Source organism: Ailuropoda melanoleuca, chromosome 3, assembly GCF_002007445.2.
Source record: "Ailuropoda melanoleuca isolate Jingjing chromosome 3, ASM200744v2, whole genome shotgun sequence".
NCBI lineage: Eukaryota > Metazoa > Chordata > Mammalia > Carnivora > Ursidae > Ailuropoda > Ailuropoda melanoleuca.
In genome coordinates, this window is record NC_048220.1 from 50929205 (window position 1) to 50950043 (window position 20839).

Genomic DNA, 20839 nt, shown 5'->3' on the forward strand with positions numbered 1-20839 from the left:
AAAAATTATAAATATATTATCTCACTCTTCCCCAAACCACCCTGTCATGTAGGTGATTTTGTATCCCTCTATAGAAAAGAAGAGATTCAGACATTGAAATGACTTGGCAAGATCAAAACTGTTCAAGTTTGAGAGAGTCTGAAAAACTCAAGTCTTCTGTCTTTTAAGCCATTCCTTTAAACATATGAAATTCAGAACCTGATGAGAAATTCACTTAGAAATAACAAACTCTACTGGATTTCAGGAAAGAAAAGTGAAAAATCACAAACCACAAATTAAATAGCAGTTTTAAATTAAAGTGAATAATTAGGGGCACCTGGGTTAGGTGTCTGCCTTCTGCTCAGGTCATGATCTCAGGATATTGGGATCAAGCCCCACATCAGGCTCCCTCTCTATCCCTCCTCCCTGCTTGTGCTCTCTCTTTCGTAACTGAATAAATCTTTAAAAAAAAAAAAGTGAGTAATTAGACAACAGTTTACCAATTTGGTGCTATCAATATGGACAGAAGTTGGTGGACTTGTTAAAACACAGGAACAACCCATGTCCTACCTAACTTGAGAACACAGCTGAGAACCAAGAATCAAAAACAGAAACACTTTTGCATATCTTAATTGTGGCTAAATACATCATTCAATACACCTTAGTCAAATGCTCCTGATTACAAAGCTTATTTCCTCTTAGTTTAGATACATTTCTAAGAAACTTGGTTATGACAAAAACAACATAGGCCAGACGTTCTGTTTATTGTTATCTCCAGTCCTGTGACACTGTGTGGCATGTAGACGCTCAATAAATATTTGCTCCGGGAGCTGTTTTGAGTGCTGGAGAATTAATGCTATCCATACACATGGCTAGAATGGCTTGGGCGTTGACTGTATCTTAATGCAGCTGCTGCACAGATTCCCCTCTGCTGGACCCCGTTCCCACTTCGGCGTCCCAACCCCAAGGAAGAGTACTGTGAAACCACCACAGTAAACGGACCAGAAGGGGATCCACAGCTTGCTTTAGTTGCTACCTTAGTGGCCATTTTGCAGCAGCAGGTGGTTCACAAGACAATGATAGCTATGTTGGAGGTCATCCTTGGATTGAAAAATTCAATAAAAGAACCTCCTAGGGCTTGTTGGTGGGTTTGTTTGTTTGTTTACTGATAGAGTTCCCTGTCTTACCCCTCTGAGCTAAAGGAGAGGAAGGCAGTTAGGGCATTTAATGATGGTCAAATTTATTCTTTAACATAAAATTTATACATCTGGTGGGATTTTATGACACATAGGTATTTGGGATTTTTGTGAAACCAATAATGAAGTATGTTAAGATCCATATCCCCAAAAGGATGTCAGTTCTTTCTAGTCTGACAAACCCAGTACTCTAGATATTAAATACCTAAGGCAGTAAAAATCAGCAGAATCTAATGGAAAGAAAAGACTCTGGAGTCTCTCAGTGGGCCTGGAACCCTGCCTGGCCTGATTCTTCATGGTAAAATAGAGTTGGTCCCACCACCAACCAGCAGCCGCAGCACTGTAAGGGAAGAAGTTCATTAAAAGGCAGGAATGGTACATGCATGGTACAGACACTTACTGGAGATGTCCTCATTCAGCACGTCAACGATCATAAAGCCTGGGTAAAAAAAATCCTGGCTGGACATCTTTTAGTATGCTTCAAACTGTGAACGTATGTTCTAGTACTAAACTTGAATTCTGTGGAAGAGAGTGAAGAGGCCAAAAAGTACCTTTATATTTAAGGCTATCCAAAGTATACAGACATGGAAGGTTCATAGCAAATTTGTTCTAATGGGTAAACAATGCAAATGCTAACAAAATGAGTCCTGTTGTAATCTAGTTCAAACAACGGCAAAATCGAGAAGATGCCGTAAAACCAACTCATTCTGAAATAGCTAGTTAGAACTATGCTTATTTGCAGGTTATATTTCAGGTCAAGCCTAAGGCAAAAAGTGCATGTACTTAAAATCACTCCTTAAAAACTCCTTATAAGTGTGCCCTGAAGACCACATACTATTTGTCAGTAAGTATCACATTAAAAAAAGTTCAACACAAGAGCCAGATTTTCTCTGCAGCACCCCCACCAGATTAAGTACTCAGCTTATGTTCAGGTCATGTCTTTTAAGATGGCACGTATCTTTGAACACTAGGAGAGAATATGCTCAGTGCCTTTCAATATAACCCATGGAGGAACCCACTGCCTGAGTGAACTGCACATCCACACTTCCCGTCTTGGGGTTGTTCTAGAGCAACCCCTAAGCTCTAGAATGTTCTAGAGCATTCCCTAAGTGTAACAAGTGGAGTGGGCCACATTATTTAAATAAATGAGAGATGATTTATTTCTAAGTACACGTAGCGGAATTATAAGTGTGTGTGACTGGTACTGTGCTTTCATTTTAGAAATACCCAGGGGAGCCTGGGTGGCTCAGCTGATTAAATATCTGCCTTCGGCTTGGGTCGTGATCCTGGGGTCCTGGGATCAAGTCCCGCGTCGGGCTCCTTGCTCAGTGGGGAGTCTGCTTCTCCCTCTGCCCACCCCCCCGCTCATGTGCATACTCACTCTCTCTCAAATAAATAAAAATTTAAAAAGAAAAAAAAGAAATACCCAACTGCATATGGCTTTACTTTCTAGCAATTTGAAAAAAACTTCGGACCAGCTTCCATAGTAAGAAATTCATTTCACACTGTATTCCACAACACACGTGTGTGTGCGCGTGTATGCATACATTTATACACATATATACGTACATATATATATGTGAAGATTCACAAAATATGAAAATAGTCACATGCTATGTACTTGATCTATTCCATTCTGTTCTATTTTGTTTAAAAAAAATTTACATTGTTTTCTTGATCCTTAACTGGGTTATAACTCACAGTTTAAAAACTACTGAAGTCGAGTTATTTTAAGCTCTTAACTACTCAGAATTATGCAGGCAGTATCTTGGGGTTAAGGAAAACAATCAAGCAAGTACATTTGTCCATAATATTTTAATACTTTTCCACTTTTAAATACTGGTTTTAATTTTGTGATTGTAACATGGAAGATCCAACTTTATTATTTTTTAAAAACATCATCAGGATCATAAAGCTATTATAGAATAGTTACACTCTACACACTCCCAAGGTACTTTAAAATGATTATGTTTTGAGTCTGTAGATGAACAATGACGGTAATCCAAATACATTGTCTGTACAACTCGGGCTAAATACTGGTGAAAGTGTTAAACTGGACAAACAATTGATAAGCTTAAAGATAACCAGCACAATTTCACAAGAGAACCAGCTCAGCCCAACTAAAATTTTCTTAATAGCAGCTGACACTGATGTTGTACAGGTATACAAATTAGCCGATGAAACTGAACAAGTGGAAAACCTGTTCTCCTTTCCCTTATTTTCTATTCTTACACCTCTCTCCCAGCCATTCCCTCCTTGGTCTGGCTGCCTTTGTGGCGATCCCAAACCAAGAGCTGCTGTGATCACCCTCCACCTCAAAATCAGGAGTCCTTAATTCCAAGAGAAACACTGTGCTCTCTCGTCCTGTACAGTGGGCACTCAGGGACACACCCATCATTACCAATATTTTTCAAGTTTCCATCACAGTACAAAAGAGTGAGTAGAAAGGGGAGTAAAAGGACAATTTTTTTGTTTTGTTTTTGTTTGGGGAAGAGAAGTAAGAAATCACTGTGTTTGGGAAAACATCATGTTCATTCAGACACTGCCTAGGAATTAGTCATACAGATATAATCCTAGAGGGTCTGTATATTGTTTGAAATGGCTAGTACCTCTCCAAATTTTGACCTCTTTAAAACTCTTTTTGTATTCCCCAACTGATTTCTAAATCTGATTGGATGGGATTAACTCTAGTGAAGTACCTGAACAGTTATCTAAAGGTAAACGTATCTTTCTCTTCTTTTTTAAATACAAATATTTTTAGTGTAATCATTTCATTTACAGAATTGCAAAAGTGTATCATTAACATTTACTGCAAATGCAACTAACGGTAATTAGATTTAGACACTGCTTTGTAAGTGTTCCATACCTTTGTAAAATGAAGCTATTCAATTTGGTTATGAAAGAGTTACTTGTCTGTGTTCATGACAGTTACCAGACATGGCAAACAGAGAAACATTTACAGTGGGCGTGGAGAATGTTTTTGAAGATTCCCATCAGTGGCTATGGTGAATAACCCCCCCCAACCCTCCCATATCCCATCCCAACCCCACAGCTGATTGTAAAATAAAATACACATTTGAGGTATAAACTTTTCTTTTTTAAACATCACAATATAAAATGTTAACTGGTGATGTAGTAAACTCATATGATAATTTGTCTTATTTGCCTTACTAGAATTACCACCATATAGGCACTTTTCCACACAGTCAAATTATGAACAGCGTTTTTGTGTAATAAGGCATATTCCATGCACATCATTTAGAGAAAGGTAAATTAAAAAATAGAAAAGATTTATGGAGCATGAAATCTGCGTGCATGTAATATAAGCATATGTTTTATATGTATTTTTCTCTCTGTACAGAATAATAAATACCACTATATCTGATGCAAGTAATTCACTTCCAGGATTGTGCATATTAAGTGACCAGACTAATCCCATCATTAAATTATCACCTTGCATTCATCATTAAGACTCCATCACCATGTATGAAATATATACAGGACATGTTCCAAGTGACACGACTTTCTGCTTTACAAAATGGGTCTGATTTTCGTGTTTCTACAGAGATGAACAAGTCAGCAAAGCATCTACAATATGCCTCTGACATATGTAAGCACATTTGTGTATAAACACAATGAAGATTTTGAAGTGGGCAGTCATTTCTACTTCAGTGAGTACCATTCCTTGCCTCAACTCCATGCTTCAAGGTTTTTCACAGACGCCTAAAACTAAAGAAGGTATTTTACATTTAAGTTCTTATAGCAACTAAGGGAAGAATTTCAGTTTGAATCACATGGAATCCTTTACTGCTCTGCTGAAAATTCTGAGCAAGAGGCAAACAGGAGCACTGCTCACGTTTTCGATGCAGATCTTGCAACACAGCCTTTAAATGGACCCAAATTAGAAGAACTAACAAACATGCCTGTTAATAATACCAGAGACACTGAATCAAATGCCAGACCCAGACAGCCTGATTTGCCTTAACAAGAAATACCGTATATCTTCTTACCAATTTCAAGAAAACATGAGCTCATTTTATCCTTACCATTGTACCAGAAAGTAGTTTATACCCACAAGATTTGTATGTTTCTGTTTGGAGGCAGGCAGAACCAACTGAGGAATTGAATTACCAAATTGTGTTTGTAAACAAACTGAAAAAAATCTGCAGCACACAGTACACAACTAAAAATACAATAGAAATCTAAAGATACCTGGGGGAAAAATAAAGCTTTTCACTCTCCATCAGAACCAAGGTTCTTCATAGGAGTAAGACTACAGAAAAGGCAAAATCACAGGTTATTGACAGCCCTCAGTTATTAAGAGACACTTTACGTAACAACATGAATCATTATAGAAATCAGCAGCAATGAATTCTATGATTATACAAAGCAAAAAAGTCAAAAAATTCTGAACACAGATTTAACCACAGGCCTGAAAAAAGAGCCCCATCCAGATATTTGGTGCACAGAAAGCACATGCCCCATGTGCATTCAACTTTTGTGCTTTTCTTTTGTGCACAAAACCTGATACAAATGAGGATCTTAGGCCGGACCATTGTAAATTAAAAATTCTGAAAAAGTTTCCAAAAATTAAAGCATCAATTCCTAGTTGTGATTCAAAGTTGATTTTTTTTCTCTTCTAGGAGCAAGCAAATAAAAATATAGCCATATACATGTAATTTTACATGTATTTATAGTTATATTCTGAGCGAGGAGCTCTAACAGGAGACAGCTAGTGTTAGATGTTCACCTTTGCTATTGCAATATTTCTTCATTTTTGTACACAAGGCCAGGGTGTTGGGCCACAGACAAGGCTATAGATCCTATGTTCCAGCTTAGAGCATTCAATTTTGTTTTTTATTTTTTCCTCCAACATGGAATGTCACACAGCCTTGCTTCAGTCACTGCAGGAAAGAAAACAAGTAAAAACATTAAGCAATATATTATTACTAACAGCTGTACGACTACCCAAACAGGTTTCTCCTACCCTCTGAATTCATGGAATGCACAGATCTCTATTAGAAATTTATGCTTTAAAGATTTTCACCTTTAAAAATATAAAATTATTACCCTTACGTATTTGAAACTTATCAGCAAGGAACAGAAAGCCTAAGGAATGTTTTGAGAGCCAGAAAAAAAAGGAAATACACCATAGATAAATAAGCAAAGAGGGAATCAACCAGAAGTCTCTGGATTTGTACCCCCCAAACCAGCATTTCCTTCTTCTTAGTCTTTAATAAAAATTATGCTATACAATACCATTTATCAAGAATTTGCAAGTTTTATTTAAGTCCTGGGAAAGAGATCTGTCTTATCTTAAACAAACATACTCAGACATTGTCACATGAGTTTAAGAGTTCTGACTATGAGGGGCACCTGGGTGGCTCAGTCGGTTAAGTGCCTGACTCTTAATTTCGGTTCTGGTCATGATCTCAGGGTAATGAGATCAAGCCCTGCATTGGGCTCTGGAGTGAGCGTGGAATCTGCTTAAGATTTTCTCTCCCCTCACCCCCCACTCTATGCTAGGGTCCACTTCATACATATATCTACCCAAACATTATGAAACAAATATTACTATAGGTAAACAAAGATTTTTCACCATGTGTTAAGGTTTGAATTTGGTTCTTTGTCAGAGAGAAGCTCAAATGGACTCATGGCCAGAGCTAAATATTGGGCCAGTACATCTTTTCAGGTCTCTCTTTACATACACTCACATACGTCCACAAACAATGTTTCCTCCTTCTTCTGAGTTGAATTTCAATCCCCTCCCTACCGGGTCCTGTGTGCATATGTATGCGTGCACACACACAGACATACACAGACTCACACAGACATACAGTCAATAAAACAATGCCCCAAATCCAACAGTTCTGAGGCAAATACTGTTAATAATATTAGCATGTATTTTTCAAATGCTTAAGAAAATTATTCTTCTTTTTGAACACAGTTGAGAGCATGTTCTATTTATAACTGCATTTTGATTCCTTTTGCTTAATACATAATTATATTTTCTGCCCTGCTTATCAGCAAGGCTCAGGGTAGAGGTGAAGAAGAGAGAAAGCAGATTACAGCTGCACACCTGGTCTTGATTAGAGCAAAGAGCATGCTTTAGACATCTTAAGGCTGTGGGGAGAGCTATCCAGGTAAGCCAGGTGACAAGCCTGATGCCATAACGTGGCATCATGTTTCTGGTTTATTTGAGGTAACAGTGCAGAGACAAAACCAGCAAATTTCCTGTCCAGATCTAGCCATAACAATTCTAAACTACGAGATATTCTAAAAATAGCACATTTACGCAGTGCACACTTATGCTTGAACAGAGAGTCTCTCGAAGGTCAGTCTGTATCCCAAAACATGAACCATTCAGATAAGACCAGAATCTGTTTAACATTTTTAGGTAAGCTTTTTCCTGGGAAAAGCTAAGTATCTGCGACATCACTGCAACAACTCTTGTGTTAGTATCTAACAATAAATTTAGCCTTTGAGGTTTTTTTCTTGTTTTTGTTTTTTAAGAAAGGCATACCAAAAACAGCATCAGAAACCAGAATTGGTTAAAAATATCAGTCATTATTTAATTACTGAACGTATTACTTTTATCTAAAGAAAGTGACTCAAGAATATACAGTTCTCAGCCAATAATTTAATATTCAATACAGGTGAGAATGAGAGGACGTTCATATGTACTCGTGGCTTATGAATTAGACTTTGGCATCTCTATCAAAAATTTAAATGTCAACACATACTGAGAGTTCACAGCTATAGAATTACACAAATTGTTCTCAAATGGACCAAAAAATGTTCAAACTATTCATAGTAAGAGAAATACAATAAAAACTACACTGAGAGAGTATTTTTTACTTATCAAGGTGGGAACAATCCAAGTTCTATTTCATACATTGTATGAGAAGGTACAGGGAAACAGGCACTATGACACACTATTGCTGGTGAGACGGTACGTTAATACGACCTCTCAGGGCAATACCTAAATTATAAATGCACAAACCCCCTAGAGGTGCTGGCAGTGTCATATCTAGTAATTTATCCCACATATCAACTTGCAAGTGGATATAATTATAACCCGGTCTAGCAAAAACTGGAAACAACTTCAATGTCTAGCAAGGACTGGTTAGATAAATTATGCGCATCCATATGATGGGATACTGTATAGCTGCAAAAAAATGAGGGAGGTCCATAGTGTTATGTAAAGACCTTTACAGTAAAGTAAGTGCAAAAACAAGATGCAGAACAGTGTGTTTTCTTGAAGAACAATAAAAAAGTGTATGTGTGGATGAATACATGTGTATTTGCTTATTTAGGCATACAAAATTCTCTGGAAAGATACATAAGAAACTAGGAACAGCAGTTATGCCCTTTGGTTGGGGGCTGGAAGGAGGGCTTAACTGGGTGAGTAGGGGCAAGGATAAATCTCACTGTTATCTTTTCAGACTATGAACCATGTTATTAACACAGCCTGGGATCCAGTCCTGCATCGGGCTCCCTGCTCAGTGGGGAGTCTGCTCCTCCCTCACCCCCGCCCCACCCTGCTCCTGCACGCTCTCTCTCCATCTCCCGAATAAATAAATAAAATCTTTATTAAAAAAGTTAAACATTCCAGCTCTTTCTGCAAAGACGTTCAGCGCATATTTGGCAGTCAAAATATTGAACCAATCCAGACATTAACGTGCACTGGCTAATATATTCTGCAACATTGATATAACAGATTTTAAAGAAATGAGATAGTTTTATATGTCTCATATCTTTCTATGCAATAACAGTCAAGATATATTGTTAGGTAGAAAAAGCAAACTGCAAAACAGCAAGTATAGAATAAATGCATTTTTAAAAAATAATAATGTATGTCACTTACAACATACACACAGAAGTAAGGAAGAATAAACAATGAACCCAAAGTAATTTCTGGGAAGGGAAAAATATGGGCAATTTGTCCTTCTGGAATTCTATGGCTCGGTAAATGTTAAAATCTCTTTGCATAAGCAGATAGTATCTAACATATGCAGAAAAAACATGTTTTTTTTTTTTTNTTAAAGATTTTATTTATTTATTTGACAGAGATAGAGACAGCCAGCGAGAGAGGGAACACAAGCAGGGGGAGTGGGAGAGGAAGAAGCAGGCTCACAGCAGAGGAGCCTGATGTGGGGCTTGATCCCATAACGCTGGGACCACGCCCTGAGCCGAAGGCAGACGCTTAACCGCTGTGCCACCCAGGCGCCCCAGAAAAAACATGTTTTAAAGGCTAAAAATTACAACTACAACTCTGGGAACATCATAAAAAGAAACTACTTCCAACAATTAACTAAATTTTAATATCTGCAAGGTCATATTAGTCAAAGTTTTTTAGAAAGGATAATATATATCTTCCAGTACCTGTTAATACTAGAACAAAATGGGTTTTCCTGCAGTTTTTTCTTGGACATAAGAAGTAAAACGTTTTAGAAACTTTGGATACTCTCGCTTTGCCACTGCCCTTAACACTGAGGCTGGTGCCCATCCTCCAGGGTTCACTGCAAAAAAAAGGAAAATTAAAACCTGTTAAGATACAATTCTCCAAATGTATGTGAAGTGCTCATTTTGTTCCTTTGCTTTTAAAAAATTTCTCACGTTGGAATAGTAAACATCTATTAAAGTTCTGACCTGACCATTAATTCCTTCATGCTAACCCCCAGACAAGAACACACAGCAAATAAGAAAGCATTTATTACCTGTCTAAAATGTTCCTGGCTCCCTAAATTATATGCAAATATTAACAGAGCAACATTTTAGGCTATGCTAGATTTGTCAAACTCTACTATAATCAAATAATACCTCATTCAGGCATAACTGTCTCTTTAAATGTAGTAGCAGTTATGTCCCTGCAGGAAGAAGGTTTGAGGATTTGATTAGAGGGACTCCAGTGACTCCTGCAGGTGGGAAATGGATGTAGTAAGAAACCTAGCAGGCAATGATTCAGAAAACAAAAAAGCTGACAATGAGAAAAAGAACTGTTAACTTCCTTAATCACTACTGCTTATAATCCTAATTACACATATATTTTATTAGACAAATATATAATAAGAAGGTTCTTAAAGCCAAGCACATGTGAAAGTCATCTAGAGATGAAGTATTAAAATTTATCTACCTAGCCCTGGCCTCAGAAATTATGATAGAGTAGTTCTGGGGTGAAATTCAGACATAGGTATCTTCAAAGTTTCCTGATAATTCTGATACACATCTCTCCAAATTAAAAATCACTAATCTAAATGATAAAAAAATTAAAAAGGCATTTAGATCATAGTAAGAAAATCTAGGAGATGCCTGGCTGGCTCCATTAGAAGAGCATGTGACTCTTGATCTCAGGGTTGCGAGTTCAAGCCCCACGTTGGGTGTAGAGATTACATAAAATAATAGTAAAAAAAAAAAAAGAAAATGTGTAGCCAAAGAAACCCCGAAATACATACCATTAGCTACATATGTAATCTTGCATAGAATGTTGTCCCTGCTGATCTCCTGGTTTCCCTCTGGTGGGCTTACCAAGGTTTGACAAATCATAGCAATATTTATTTTGGCACGGACACATCGATTGTTTAGCTGCCAACAAATAACAGAAACAAATTATCAATATAGTAGATACCTAGTATTTCATAATCCTTACTGGTCTAATAGTACACGAGGGTATCCACAACCACAGCTCATCAACATCGCCAATAAAATTTTATAAGGACCAATAAATAACACATGCCGAGCTGCTATGCCATCAGGAATGATTTTCCCTCCTCTTAAGTAGTGGATGTACCTAAATGGAGACAGAAACCACAGAGATTTTGCTAGCAGTTGATCATGGCTTGAGACGGAACTGTGGAAAGCAGCCTTCCATTATCTACCCCTTCAGTTCTGTTTCCTCTAACCTCTGCAGGAAAGGCAAACAGCCCTTGCTGGGTGTTCACAGCCATGACTGCTGCCCTTGGGTAACACATGGGCTATACTGTTCCAAGGAGCCAATGCGACATAAAACGAAACCTAAGAAATGTTATCAGGTAAGTATCTGTGTGTGTTTCTCACTCTTGCTCTGCACTGTGTGTTCAGCTTTATACTGTACAACTATACACATTTATACAAGTGCACTTACAGGAGCACTGTCATGATCCACAGAAAAATTACACACTATCCAGGTTTCAGGGTCATTTTCAGTCAAGGCTGGTATCTTTCGAATGGCAGAAAGATATAATACATCTCGCTGAGAAGCAGGCCACACTCTCTGTGGAGGAAGTAAAAATCTTTTGAAAATATAAACTACTTTTAAATTCATATGTAGCATGGAACTAACAGAGAACCAAATGTAAAACCCCTAAGTATCTTAGGCAAAGGTAAAATCTGTCAAATTTTAAATGGAAAGCATCTGAAAGTACCAGCGAAGGATTAATTATGAACAATGAATGAATGGCTTTGCAGAATAATAGCATCAAAGGAATAATCTATTTTTTTTAAACTGTGGTTATAGGTAACAAAAATTTTTGCCATTTAAAGCATTTTTAAGTGACATTACATTCATAATATTATGTAAGCATCACCACTATTTCCAAAATTTTTTATCATCCCAAACAGAAACTCTGTACTCAGGAAGCGATTAACTCCCCATGACCCCCTCCCAAGTCCCTGGTACTGTTCTGCTTCTAGGTATAGTATTAACCTCTGTTTAGAGTGTTCAGAGACCTAAAAGCTAAGATTTCAGTGTAAGAAGACTGCTCCTTTCATACACCATTATCACATCTGAAGAATACCAAATCAATTAGATTGCATGCATCTTTCAACTTTATGGTATGCAAGGAAACATACCATGTTGGAATGATATGGAAATGAGATCTCTGAAAACTGAGACTATGTACTTTAAAATGAGAGAAAATATTTGCAATGCCTTTGCTAATTGTTGAGTATAATAAATAGCCAAGAACAGTGTCAATACAACACAAATAATTTGGAAATGAAATGGTTCATGTTTTAAAGATGCTAAATTTCAAAAATAGATGAAAACAGTGCTGAGCAAATCTATGTGAAGCCAATAATAAAGGAAAATTTGGTTGTGTTAGAACTAATTGAATGCAAATCCACAAGGATGAGGATAAGATGAAAATTTAAAGAATGAGAATGAAAAATATCAGGAAAGAAGTAGCCCTCTTTAAGATCAGATTATAAAAGAAGCCAAATTTAAAGGGAAAGTTGTATAGCATTACTGAATTTTGTTGAAAAAAATTTTGCCAAGACGTTTGTTTATTCACTTATAACTTAAATTTTATTACATTTAAGAGACATTATTTTAATAGTTTTTAGTTTTATTTTTCAAAAAGTGATCGTAATACAACCTATATAAATCCTTCCCTCCATCTACTATTTATGAAGTGAAATATTTTCAGCAGATTGTTTTCCAAGATCAACTATCCTCAGATTCTAAGATTCTTCTGACTCTAAATTATTGGTCACATCTATTCATTCCAAATTATAATGCAATTAATTGGTATTTTTAACATTTACTAAATTTTCCCTTAGACGCCCCAAATCTGTATGCTGAAGCAGAATCTTCATTGTTATGTATTTCTTTTTTAATTGAAGTAAAGTTGACCTAAAATGTATTTTTTACACATTTCTTGAGCAGCTACCATGTAAAGTCAAGCCTAGCTCAAAATCATTATATACAAGATGCCTCACATGACAGAACTGAGTTCAAGAAATACATAACAAACCCACAATATTGTCATATATTCAGCTCAATTAAAAAGTCATTTAAAGAAGAGAGAAATGAAGTACCTACTGAATTACTGTATTTCTTATATAACAATACAGTATTACATTGAATGGATCTTTCCAAAATTATAGTTCCTTTTTATTATCTTCCTTTTTTTAACTGAATGTTATATTAGGTTCAGGTGTACAACATACTGATTTGACAATCTGATACATTATTCCGGGCTTATCACAGTAAGTGTAGTTACCATCTGTTACTGTAGCCTTATTACAATATTAGTGACTAATGCTGTACTTTTCATCTCTGTGACTTATTTATTTTATAACTGGAAGTTTGTGCCTTTTAACTCCATTTATTTTGCCCATTCTCCCAAGTACCACCCCTGTTTATTGTTTATTGTTCACAAAATATTATTTGGCAATTTTCAGGGAACAGAGCAGAATAAGGTAAGAGAAATGTTAGTTCTTCTATTTTAAATATCTAGAATAGCAGAGGAAGAGATGAATTAAAGTCAAATGAAAGTGAACCTATTTAAATGACAATGTTTCCATATGCTCTGTTATATGACCAACTCCTTAACAGTTATGCTTAGCAATTTTCACTTGTTTTCAGATAATCCACTTAGATGACTTTTATATCTATCAGTCTTAACATATATTAATAACATACTTTCCATTCCCCTTATTACTATGGTCACAGGAAACTATGATTCACTTTTGTATTTGGTAATGGTCACTCATCTCCTATAAAGATTAGATGCTACAAAAACATTTAACAGCATTTCAGTATTTTCTAAACTTTAAGTCCACATAACTAACTGGAGATCTTTATCAAACACACTGTTCCTGGATATTCTCAGATTCTGCCTTAAAGGAGTTGATATCCTTTCAAATATGTGATATTCATGCATCATTAATAAACTCTTTGGATTTTTTATGGCATATAATTTCCTGCCAAATTTTACTTTAGGGAATTTCTATGTCTCAGTTTGAACTACAGTGAAATCCCTTTGGGATGAAGAGATCTTTACCTTGTGCGTTTGATAAATGATGATTGCATTATCAGCTAATGTTTCCACCACATGAAAGTTTTCTATAGTTGCTGAAATGAAGAGAAAATATTAGTAGCCAAAAAGATACATTATTTCTTCCTAGAATGTGATTAACACAGTTATACTGATGGACGCTGTGATAACACGAGCAGAATTCTGCCCTATGTTGGCTAAGTCCACAGGGAAGGAAGTTAATAGTTCATATTAGGGCTACAGACAGTGGGCAAGAGACCTGATCACAGGAAACCTCATTTTCTTTGGCCCAATATCCAGATTCCACAACAAGAAAGCAATTCTAATCACACTGTGTTATTCAGACACAAGTTCCTATCTAATACTATGACCGTTTCTTGTAATCTCTAATTTACTGAAACTGAATAAACTGTTCAATATAGGCTTATGTGACTATATTTGTGAAAAAAGAACGTCAAACTGTCATTGATAAACATCTTATGATGTTCAAAACTACCTGTATTTAAGAAATTTGGTACCTAAGAGGAACATACACCCACACACACAACACACATACCCCAAGAATAACTCTAAACAGACCACAGCAGGTCTGTCCAGGGTTTACTAAGGGAACAACAGTCTGGGAAAGTAGATGATAAAAGAGAAACCTTTAATTTTAGCTCTGACCTTTCTACTAACTAGGCTCTGTGGCTTCTGACAAGTCACTTAACTATCTGAACTTTATTTTTTTACCTACCTATCATGCAGGATTACTGAAGTACTGGATCAAATGCTGTAATATAGTTAGAACCATTTTGCACAGTGTTTTCACTGTACAAGCTCTATTTAAATGTAAGTTAAAAAAAAGTAAATGCAAGCTATTATCAGATTTTACAGATATCTTTTTTTTTTTTTAAAGATTTTTTATATTTATTCGACAGAGATAGAGACAGCCAGTGAGAGAGGGAACACAAGCAGGTGGAGTGGGAGAGGAAGAAGCAGGCTCATAGTGGAGGAGCCTGATGTGGGGCTTGATCCCATAACGCCGGGACCACGCCCTGAGCCGAAGGCAGACGCTTAACCGCTGTGCCACCCAGGTGCCCCAGATTTTACAGATATTTTCTATACTGACTTTGTAAACTGTAGATAACATGCAAAGACTGGGTTGGATTTGACATTATATTCAAAATAAAAACAAAATAATAATTATATTAAGATATATTAATAAATGGCAGCTTACTTTCCCAATCATTGCGAACATCAACATTCCAGAAGTAATTGCAGACCTCATGTCCTGTAACACCTTTCACTGCATGGGTAGCTTTCAAAGGATCCAGAACGATTCCGTTTTCTTCTACTTCCCTTCTATATACCTAAAGAGGATATATTTAAAAACCAAATTTGAAAAATAAAAATCAAACTCTTAAAGTACAAACTTGAAAGCAGGCTTTTAAATTTTGCTGCTTTTTAGAATTTCATTTATGAAGATCTATTTATGGAACATAAATATTCTGCTAAAAGAAAATGTAAAATCTCAAATTATTGACAACACATCAAAAATACTTAAAACTACAAATTTGGGGTAAACTTCAACAATGAACAACATGCATATGCAACAAACACCTAATTACACGAGTTGTTAAATTAAGCCTGGTTAGAACATCATCTCCTTAAGGATACTGACTTAAGACAGTTTTGTTCAATCTATATACCCCGCATCTAGAATAGTATCTGAAACATAGCAGGCTCTCAATTTTTTGTTGAATCAATGAGTAAAAGCTAAAATGGCATGAAGATCTATGCTATCTTGGCTTTTTATTTTTTATTTTTTTAGAGAGAGAGAGAAAGAGAGAGCATGTGAGTGGAGTCGGGGGGAGGCGCAGAGGGAATAGGGAGAAAGAGAATTTTAAGCAGGCTCCACTCCGAGGGTAGAGCCCAGCATAGGGCTTAATCTCACGATCCTTGAGATCATGACCTGAGCCAAAATCAAGAGTTGGAGGCTTAGCTGACTGAGCCTCCCAGGAGCCCCTATGCTATCTTTCTTTACTGAAATTGTGTACCTAAAGTGCTAAGTAAAATTAATTATCTCAAAATTATAGTTCTGCTACTTTAGGAAGTTTTGCATTAAGTTCTTTTGAGAAATGAATAATCATGTTACTGTAGGAAGAACCAGCTCTCAATTTATGGAGTGCTTCATGGGTCCAGACAGTTAGGCATTTCACATATAGTTTCTTTTTTAAAATCTCTCTCACCAAACTACTTTTCCCTACATGCTTATTTATTCATGTTATTGGGACTGCTATTTTACCAGTCACCCAAACTGGAAACTTTAGACTTTTAAATCCTCCCCTCACACTCCACATAGCTCTTAAGGTTGTCATTAATCTTCTATAAGACATCCAACAGCTTGACTTTTATACTACTGGTTACTTCTTTTAGGTAGGCTTTCATCCCTGAGTACTTGATTCTCTTAGGTGGTATATTTGGTCTCTAGTTTCTTCCTTATCAGCTTAGTCTTCCTAAATTGTTACTTTGCACACAGTGGCTAAGCTACAGCTACAGAGAACAGACTATTCTCCTTGGTGGGCTATTTGATACTCTCCATAATCCAAGCCCTCTCTCTCTAAGATTGTGGACTGTAGGGACACTTATTCTCTATTTCTCATTCCACATGGAGGGACTTCTTCTAGACTATCACTCCTGGTTTCTCCTCGTACCTTCACTTTCTCTTCCCTAGGGGGACAACAATGACCTATCGGAATGCTGAATACAGAATAAGGACTGGAAGGTTTGGCTCACCCCTTTTTCTACAGAGATCATGTATCCTGGTTTTTTTCTGGGGCTTACTCTTGTGGGGAAGGCCTGTGATTATCTAGCTATGTCAGAAACGTTATGTTTAATTTTCAGGTAACGCATTAGCAAGACCTTGTCACTGCTGATCTAAAGCTGTATTCTCCAATCAGTTTATTAGATTTATAGTTAACATTTTGGTATTTCATCTGCTTGTTTCTTATTTCTTAATTAGTTCCTGATTCAGGAGAAAAAGAAATTCCAATATCTGATAGTCTATCTCTACTGCTAGAATAATCCTGGTCAACACAGTCTATGCAAAACTCCTGAATAAGAAGTTTGCTTTCAAGTTTTAGCTTGTGTTTATATTTTTTATCTAAAATACCCTTGCCTCACCTTTGTCACAATCTTGCTTTCATTTCCAGACATAGTTCAAATGCTTCTCCTCAGTATAAAACAATCTGTTTCAAATCACAGAGATATTTGTTTTCCAATTTTCTCCACTACTCATCTGTGCTCTTCATTCAATATGTCATCAGATAGAAACAAATAACAGTATCTTTAAATGTCAATATCCTCGTTCCCCAACGAGAGTTTCAGGTTGGACAAAGTCTTTTTTTTTTTTTAAGATTTTATTTATTTATGTGACAGAGATAGAGACAGCCAGCGAAAGAGGGGAACACAAGCAGGGGGAGTGGAAGAGGAAGAGTGGGAGTGGGAGTGGGAGAGGAAGAAGCAGGCTCATAGCGGAGAAGCCTGATGTGGGGCTCCATCCCATAACGCCAGGATCACGCCCTGAGCTGAAGGCAGACGCTTAACCACTGTGCCACCCAGGCGCCCCTGGACAAAGTCTTATTAAACATCTCTTTATCTTTAGCATAATGCCTTGGGCATAAGGTATTCCAAAATTCAATGCAGCTGCTGTTTTGAATCCATCTCTAAATCTTATTCCTTGCTTTTTTTTTTAAAGATTTTTATTTATTCGACAGAGATAGAGACAGCCATGGAGAGAGGGAACACAAGCAGGGGGAGTGGAAGAGGAAGAAGCAGGCTCATAGCGGAGGAGCCTGATGTGGGGCTCGATCCCATAATGCCAGGATCACACCCTGAGCCGAAGGCAGACACTTAATTGCTGTGCCACCCAGGCGCCCCTTATTCCTTGCTCTTATTCTCTGTCTCTTGTGTTTAAGGATGTGGACAAGATTAGCAGACCCATCTCCAAATATTGAAAGAGGATGCGATTAGAAAAAGGACAAGAAGTGAGGGATAGACAAAAAAGGGGGAACAAAGTGACATCTGGGTACACCCAAATTTTATTTTCTCCATGGCCCAGGCAAAAAAGAACGGTTTGTTCACAGAATTTTATTGTGATCATAAAGAAACGGTGTAAATGCCAAAGTACGTTTTACTTCCTAATATCTGGTGTTTCTTTGATCGTATGTAGTAATTTGTTTAAAAGAAATTTTAAAATGCTACCCTCATTCACATCAATGGTTAGTAATGATAGTATGGCTGTAATGGAGCTGCAGTTAGCAACCTGTAACATTTTACTGGGAATTACCTTCATTTCTCCTTCTTCTACAACCAACTGCCAATTAGCATCTCCACCCACATCCTGTAATGAGTAAGTCATGTGGTTTTGCACCATCTCTTCAACCTTGGAAAGAAAAATAAAGCCATAAGTATCCATATCCAATGCACAGACATGACATTATCTCTACAAAAGAATGGTATTCAGTTTGTTTCAGTTTAGAAACATTCTGAGAAAGCTGAGCAACCAAATGCACAAAGGTTAGTAGACTTTATATAGTGTTGAAGAGTTTAGTCCACATTCCAGGTATCATATCCAGGTTAATGACAGGGGGGAGAAACTGGGAGAAAGAAGATACCTCACTCAAATAACATATATTGGCCTTATGTGCATAAAGTGAGCAAAATAAGCATCTTCTGGAAAAAATGATGCCTTCCTTTATCATAAAATGCTTCCTTACAGAGATAATGTCTTAAAACATAAAATCATGTGACACTAAGGGTAAAAGGGACACAAAGAGACAATCTAATTCAGTGCTTCTATGTTTAAGACTACAAAGATAATAGAAAATTTGTTATATGGCAAGATTTCCCTACAAAAAGGTAACAAAACTTTCATTATTTCACTGATATATTTCACTTCTACCATGAATATAAGCCACATTAAAAAAATAACCAATCCCCCAATTAATCGACTCCAATTTCATTGTTTTGCATTCTTTTAGGAAAAATGCAAATATTCATATATGTAAACATTTACAAATAATCACTTTTAAGTGTCTTCCTATAAATTATTAACAAGTCTTTTCACAGAAATTTAAATAAAACCTGTGCTTTTAACTATCACAAATTACTCCTATACATTTTATATAAGCAAATAACACTGAGATTTCACACTCCAAGAATCCACAATCACATTCGTTGGTAAGATTTCATGTGAGTGCTATTTGCAAACTCTCCTAGTTTGAAATGTGTTTTTAAACAGAGGTGAAGTGATAAAAAGATGGTTTCTGAAGTAGTTTATCATATATGCAGAGATACTTTTTCTAAGCTCCACTTTCTAACCTTTAACTCATAATTTCATTTTATATAATAAGTTCATTAGAGAAGGCAGGAAAGAGTTGGAAATACGTACAGTATACTTCCACTTAAGTTATTTCTAAGTTTAACTACTTATTTTACATAAAATCTATTATGTTCACTAGGGATACAGAATTAGAACCAGGTTTACACATATTTTGAAATTAATACAGTGATGGTTTAAAGGCAAAAATTGCTAAAATTATTAACTCTGGGGATATAATTTTTCTACACAAGAGGATGGTATCAATATGTTCCAGTGACCTGTGCTTCTGCTACATAAAGTTTTCTAGATTTCAGAATGCATTCTTCCTTACAGGCATAACTTTAAGAATCTCCCTAATTGGTAATAATCATTAAAAAGTTTTTGATAAAAATTTTATACTGAGGTTCTACAATCTATTTTTGTACTAAAAAAAGCACTAACATAACATTTTATACCTTTATTCATAATCCTCAAAACAATGTGAATGGTGCTGGGTTACAGACTGGAAAGAAATTTAAAAATGTGACAAATAGTACAATCTATAATTTAAAAACTTAAAAAAACATTTTTTTTTACAATATTTATTTATTTAAGTAATCTCTACACTCAACGCAGGGCTCAGACTCATGACCCCCAGATCACAAGTCGCATGCCAGCCAGGTACCCCATATACTTGTATAGAGGCTTCATTAGAAAATATAACTCCAGGGGCTGCCTAGGAAAATTTGTGTGCCCGTCTAGTTTTGAAATCTGCTCTAAGAGAATGAGGAGGACCGATGCAGGATTTTCAAGTTATGAAGACATATAAAACGTACCTGAGTTCCCAGAGAGGAAGGAACAAAGAGAGTTCCAGTTAGTATGCATAAATAAAACAACTGCTGTAGCCCTGGCTTGATTCTCTGTGTCACATTGTAATTGGGAAAAACCTTGACCCTTTTCAGATCCAAAGATCTTAAAAATTTGTAGATATGAATATGTACTCTGTAGGTAGGACACTAGGAGTTGAGAACACCAACATTTATGATGAGATTAGAAGCAGCAAGAAATGCTTTCCAGAAATAAGACTTACTTTAAGTAGACAACTTGTGAAAGAAGAATGTAAAGGATTTTACTCTGTTAAAAAACAAAGAGTTCTAAAAAAAAAACAAAAAAACAAAAAAAAAACAAAAAAAACAAAAAAAACAAAGAGTTCTGTCTCAAAAAAATTTAGTGTCATGTTAAGCTCTTTTGTTGGAAAGTATGCAGGTAATTGTATTTTTGTTTGGGAGATTATTCCCGCTAAGTTATTTCACGTTTGAATAATGAGCAGATATTTTGGTGTTTTGGTCCCAAAGAAAGTAGATTCCACAAATATGAAGTGAAAGCTATTTACACGTAGGTTAAAACAATGTACAGTAAGCACATTGAACATTGTCTTTTTAGACAGATGAAAAAATAGTATTACTACTGTAATTACCACTGCATCTATGGAAAAGTGTTTAGTCTTTTGTTCTTATGTACTTCCCTGACTTAAGAGGGCTTGAAAAAGTTCAACAAAGAAA

At 36.2% G+C, this 20839-nt stretch overlaps 1 protein-coding gene across 2 annotated transcripts in view; it reads right to left on the reverse strand.

Annotated features, from left to right (window-relative positions):
• Positions 1-3901: 3901 nt before the first annotated feature.
• Positions 3902-20839, reverse strand: part of CERT1 (ceramide transporter 1) — a 100844-nt gene continuing 83906 nt past the window's right edge. For both annotated transcript variants that reach the window (XM_011222318.3, XM_011222317.3), the window contains 7 exons: positions 18264-18359; positions 15153-15285; positions 13940-14010; positions 11299-11427; positions 10631-10760; positions 9561-9697; positions 3902-6079 (listed from right to left, as the gene is read on the reverse strand). In XM_011222318.3, the coding sequence (XP_011220620.1) occupies positions 9570-9697; positions 10631-10760; positions 11299-11427; positions 13940-14010; positions 15153-15285; positions 18264-18359 (687 nt within the window). In that variant the 3' untranslated portion in view covers positions 3902-6079; positions 9561-9569. The remainder of the gene's footprint in view (positions 6080-9560; positions 9698-10630; positions 10761-11298; positions 11428-13939; positions 14011-15152; positions 15286-18263; positions 18360-20839) is intronic.